General features: G+C 36.8%; 1 protein-coding gene across 5 annotated transcripts in view; it reads left to right on the forward strand.

The window, feature by feature from the left end:
- The window catches only part of LOC107756465 (LIM domain-binding protein 2), a 64073-nt gene that overhangs the window by 46277 nt on the left and 11618 nt on the right, over positions 1–6178 (forward strand). For 4 of the 5 annotated variants that reach the window (XM_016573585.1, XM_016573586.1, XM_016573587.1 and 1 more), the window contains 2 exons: positions 3057–3140; positions 5561–5684. In XM_016573585.1, coding sequence (XP_016429071.1) covers positions 3057–3140; positions 5561–5684 — 208 coding nt within the window. The remainder of the gene's footprint in view (positions 1–3056; positions 3141–5560; positions 5685–6178) is intronic. The other variant, XM_016573588.1, reaches the window with a different exon arrangement.

A 6178-nucleotide genomic window follows, 5' to 3' on the forward strand; every position in this document is an offset into this window, starting at 1 on the left:
ATATATAACTGAACCGCGCTCTGGCCCACCTCTTCCAACCGAGCGCGGCACAGAGTGATCACACTAGTTAAACGAACCGGGCTTTGGGGGTCAAACACGCTCAGGCACGGTTAAGATTGCCTATAGTGTGACTACACCCTTATCTCCCGCATCCCGCACACACGAGTCTCTACGCACTCGCCCATCAAGTGTTGTCCCGCGCCGCACTCTGTTGCGTTGGGTCCCGTGATAGTGCAGGTCTCTACTCAGAAGGTGCCCGTTATAATGTTATGAATGAGGCTCTTGGACTCTGAGCATAACTTGTTTTTCTATAACAAACTATAAAATATTTTCTATAAAAACGTTAATGCCCTGGCAGTGGCAAATAGCTTATAGCGGTACTTTTAAATGAAAAAAGTGCATAATACACTACTTTTGAATTCATTATTGAATTTTATGCATAACAATGCGATTAATCGCGCTTAATCGCAGAAAATCATGCGATTAATCGCGATTAAAAAATTTAATTAATTAATTGCAATAATGATATTAATAATGTCACATGATGAGCTTATGTTTAAAAATGTGAGAAAGCCTAAAAGAATTTTGGGCAGTTTAAATATCACACTTGTACCAATAAAGGCCATTTCCACTTCTATTAGTTGTACTTCTATTAGTATGTGGGTTTATGCCTCTGGAGAGGCTGTCTGGATCTTCAGAAATATAAGATACATGATGCTCCCCCACTTTTGCAGCCTGATTTCTTGCTGTCATAAATAGTCATGATAAAAAATAAAATGACATATAAAAAACAGACATCAGCGATGTGCACAGAGAAGGGCTCTCTGCCTTTTTTGTCATTACTTCTGATAATCATATATTAATTATAATATATGAAATGAATAATGATATTAATAATGTCACATGATGAGCTTATGTTTAAAAGCATGACGAAGCCTAAAATCATTTTGGGAATATTAAGAATTTTTAATGTTTTTGAAAGAAATCTGTTATGCTCACCAAGGCTGTGTTTTTTTTAATTAAAAGTACTGTAAAACAGTAATGTTATTATGAAATATATTATAAAGTTATTAAGTTATTAAAATAACTTTTTTCTATTTTAAAACATTTAAAAATGTAATTTATTTCTGAGATAGCAAAGCTGAATTTTCATCAATTATTACTCCAGTCCTCAGTGTCACGTGATCCTTCAGAAATCATTCCAATATGCTGATTTTGTGCTCATTTAACTTTCGGTCACACTTTATTTTAAGGTCCAAGTCTTGCTATTAACAAACCATTAACTATGACTTTTGCCTCAATAAACTTCTAATTTGCTGCTTATTAATAGTTAGTAAGGTAGTTATTAAGTTTAGGTATTCTGTAGGGTTAGGGATGTAGATTATGGGCATGCAGAACAAATGCTTTATAACTATTAATAAACAGCCAATATGTTAATAACAGGCATGCTAATAAGCAGCTAGTTAATAGTGAGAATTGGTCCCTAAACTAAAGTGTTACCAACATTTCTTATTATTATCAGTGTTGAAAACAGTTGTGCTGCATAATATTTTTGTTTCTTACTGACCCTAAACTTTTTTATGGTAGTGTACATTGTTTGTTTTTGCACTAATGTCTGACTTATTATGATAATTTCATATTTCGGTTTGCATCCATCAATGTTCAAATAAAAAGAAAAAATATAGTTAAGATTTTTGGTTTAGATCACGAGTGCACCCTAACACATGTCTACACCAGACACTGTTATAATCACGTCACTGTCTATATACTGGATGGTTCAGTGCAAAAGTTCAGAATCCATTTGTATGTTTTACTAAAGTGGGTCAGAAATAGAATGAGGCATCCAGTTTAGACCTTATAATTATATTGGGCTCTATATGCATTTGTCGTGTCACTTGCATCTGGTGTAAACGGAACTGACAAGAGAGAATAAGTAAATGAAGAAATTATTTTTACAACCAGTTTATTCAGAGATATCAAAGCTGCCTTGGATGAAAAAAAATTTAAAAAGTACAATCAAAAGGTCAAATGAGTAATTTGTAATGAGTAATGAATACAGCTGACATACTGCAATGAAGGAAATAAAAGCAACTGAAAATCTGGGGTTTGTATGATTTTCTCCTTATAAAACTTAACTTTCAATGACTCATTGCTTTTTTAAGCACAACATATTGAGCTTTAAACCACATTTGAGTTTTAACTAATTTCTCCCCCTTGTAGATTCAGAGATAGTGTAGTTTTAGAAAGTTTGTTCACAGCAACTTGTGAAATTCACATGCTCTTAAATTGGGCCCTTTGGGGCCCTGTGTTTCGGTGGAGAGGGAGAGAGAGTGAATGAGGGAGAAAGGGCTTTGAAAGATTTTTGACAGGGATAGTGCAAAAGTTACTGCAGCATGTTTGATCGTCTCATTCCCGTACACAAGGGTAAAGTTGCACAGAAATTGAGTCAAACTCATCTGATCAAGGCTGAGGATATGAGCAAACTGGAGGAACCTCGTTTTAGATTCTCTATACTTTGCTATTTTACTCTGCCCTGCCCAATCAAATTACAGGAGCTCAATGACTGGCTGATATCATTGCTGTGTCGTTAAACTCATGCTGCTTAACACAATTTACCTTAATGAATCTGGTCAATGATTTGCCAGTAAGTACACAAACAGCTTTAGTTTGTAATTCATAGTGAAATGCACTATAAAATTTCAATTTACATTTAGTCAATCAATATTAATTAGCAGCTGCAGCACACTCCTGATTCAATGCCCCAAATCTGAATCAGAAATGTATTCAGTGTAATCACAGTGATTCAGATAAATTGCATCACTGGAATCTCTCCAGCACACAAATAGCGTCTCATCCAGTGCCACAACCACCAGACATTGAGAGCCCCTCAGATATTCGAAATAAAGATCTAACAAGCGTCAATATGTGGTCACATTCAGGGTCTCATAAAACACGCATGAAGAACAAGCATCATATGTGTTGCTTTTGGTCAGTAACATGCTGTGGATTTTGGGGGTTTGTATAAAGGGATACGCTTCTTTTTTGTCCACCTGCAGGCACAAGACCCTCAAGTCCTGGAGCAGCTCTCAAAAAACATCACCCGCATGGGACTGACCAACTTCACCCTTAACTACCTCAGGGTAGGCAGAACAAAAATAGTTCATTTGTTCAATTTCCCTTACAAAAAAGTGTTGAGTAGATACCATGGTGAGTTGATGGTATCAGAAGATAATACCATGGTGTCAATAATTAATAATTAACAATACCATGGTATATACATATATATACACACACACACACACACACACACAAAGTCAAAAAGTGAGGTCCAAAAACTCATGATATTATGGTATATGGTATGATATACTGTGGTATATGTCCAAAAAACATGATATTACCCTGGTACCATGTCCAAACAGAAACATAGCTATTTAATTTTTGTATGTTGATGTTAATCCTTAGACTGCATATATTGATAAAAAAAATTCAAATATCTATGTATTTGTACATTTTGTACATTTATGTGTGACTAAATGTGTCTGCGTGTGTGTGCGTGTTAACACAGCTCAGAATTTATTAGCCAGCTTCATGGCGGCTTTGTTTATTCTCGTCATTTCAGTGTGAGTGACAGCTCCGTTTTGCAAATGGGAGAACAAGAGATGGAAAGAAAATGAATTGGATAGAGAAAATTAGCATAACATTAATGAGCGTTCCCGGTTGAGGTGCGGCATTGTGGGTCTCTCTCTGCGCTGAGCTCGAGCTCAACAAAGCACAAACTTGTTTATAGCGAGGTGCTGGGAGAAGCGAGAAAAAAAGGCCCTTTCAAGTTTTTCAGAACAACAGTTTTTCTCCCACTGAGTGTGTCTTTCTTCGATGTTGTTCCACGCATTAAACGCACAGCTTCGCTTATAAATGCAGAGTTAAAATGCAGCGGCGCAGCCTAAGCCAAATTGTGAATTAAATTTGGATTAGACGCAGCTCTTGTAACAGCAAGTCTGTGTGCCCTCAGCCAAATCTGCACCTGTTTTTTTACATTATGGACAGGACAGAGGGTTTTTGTACACTGTATACTTCACTGCACAGGATCAGTATATAGTAAATACAGTCATGTGGCTTGTCCTATATTTTTATTTAGAAAAAAAAAATTCAATGGGCTCTGAAAAAGATTAATCATTCATAATTTTTTGACTGATTTAATTGAGAGGTCAACCTCATGGATTTTAGTAGCACACTGTAGTTCCTGTAAACAAGATTATTTTTCCTCTCACCGGGGTAATTTCTCACGATCCTTACATTGGTGTGCTGTAAAAATACCTCGTAAAAGTGACTCATTAGCGTCGCTTGAAAAACCTCCATTTGTCTCATCGCGTTTATCAGTAAATCCACACCGAGGATGTTTCCTGTGCTCGGACGCAACAAGACCGCTGTCCGGCGAGATGGACAAGGAAGCTTGTAGGTTTCCTCACATTCAGACTAGAAATAGCCCTGCTCTGTGGGCCCGGAGCCAGAGATTGTTTCCCTGAACCTGTGGAAGTGAGAGGATACAGCAGCGTTGGGATATGATCCTGTCAGTGGGAAATGATTAGAGTGTGTGCGTATCCGTGTGAAAATGTTTAAAATGGTTAAACTGACATTAAATGATGACTTTTCTTGTAGGGCTGGGTTTTGACACAAATTTCACAATTCGATTCAATTCTCATTCACAAGCTTGCGATTCGATTCGATTCCCAATTCGATTCGATTCGATTCAATATCGATTATTTTAGATATATATCAGGTACAGGACATGACAAATTTTCTCAAGAAAAAAAAAAAATCTCTAATGCTGTAAAATATACCTGAGAGTCAATAATATGCCTGACAGATTTTTTAGGCTATACAACTGCTTCAATTACACTTCATGAAGTTTTTATAATTAAAGTTACAATTACATAATAATATTTCTACTTCAGTTCGTTTTTTTAATAAACATTTAAATGGTGGCTATCATAAAAATATATAAATTAAACAGTAAAAGTTATAATGAATACTATATAGTGCATATATTTAGCAAAATGCTCCTCTCTACAGTTTATTTTTCTAGCTGACTAATGAGTTTATGGTCACCGAATATGTTTTTTCTGAGGTAGATACACGAGACAGGATACGGATTGTAAAGTTGTACTCTTTCTTTTAACTTACCTTCGGATGTTTAGTCATGATTATTTTGTGCTGAAACTGGTATTAATGTGGAGGAGATGATCAGTTCACGCTACAGCGATCACTCCACAAAACAGCGCCAAAACGCCATTTATTGTTTAAGTACTGCAATACAATGGACAGAATTTGAAATCTGAGACTTTTTTCTTATTAAAAGTACCAAAGCACAATGCTTATTGCGATTTATTGGATGGGAAGTGCCCTTCAACACTCCGTCCATTAACTGAAAACAGGCTAGACTTAGACAAATCGATTCTTGGGATTTAAGAATCGATATGGTTTTGTAAAGCTGAGAATCGATTATAATCGAGATATCAATATTTTTTACCCAGCCCTATTTTCTTGTGTGTGTTTCTTTTAGTTGTGTGTCATTCTGGAGCCGATGCAAGAGCTAATGTCCCGACACAAGACCTACAACCTCAGCCCGAGAGACTGTCTAAAGACCTGTCTGTTCCAGAAGTGGCAAAGAATGGTGGCCCCTCCAGGTAACAGCAAATCACGGTCATCTGTATTACAGGACGCTCCTAGCGGCAGCAATTTGTGCTCTATCAGATCTTTACGGATGTGTGTGTTTAACGCCGTGGTCTTTGGGGAAATATGCTCTAATTCAGCACTTCGGTGGGACCTATCAGGGAAAAAGAGTGGGAATTCTGTGGATATTGTCTCTCAAAAGAGAGAGTCGATTCTGAATCGCCTTAAGTCGTCATATTTTCGAATCTTTTGCCTGTTACCGGTATATGTCACTGGGTAACACATTTGCATAATCCCCGCCTGCCGACGAAATACGAACAGAGTCTGACCTGGCCACAAACACTTCCGATAGTTAGTGTGTTTACATTATGTTGAGAAGATGCTGTGTTCAAGGATACCACAGAAATACAATTCGAATCTTTTGTTGTGTGCTCGTCATTTTACCAAGGACTGCTTCTCTAATCTTGGCTTTTATCTCCTTTGGTTTTTATTTTAATTAGTTCTAACA

This window comes from Sinocyclocheilus rhinocerous, unplaced genomic scaffold (assembly GCF_001515625.1).
Source record: "Sinocyclocheilus rhinocerous isolate Xijiao unplaced genomic scaffold, SAMN03320098_v1.1 scaffold111, whole genome shotgun sequence".
Taxonomy (NCBI): Eukaryota; Metazoa; Chordata; class Actinopteri; order Cypriniformes; family Cyprinidae; genus Sinocyclocheilus; species Sinocyclocheilus rhinocerous.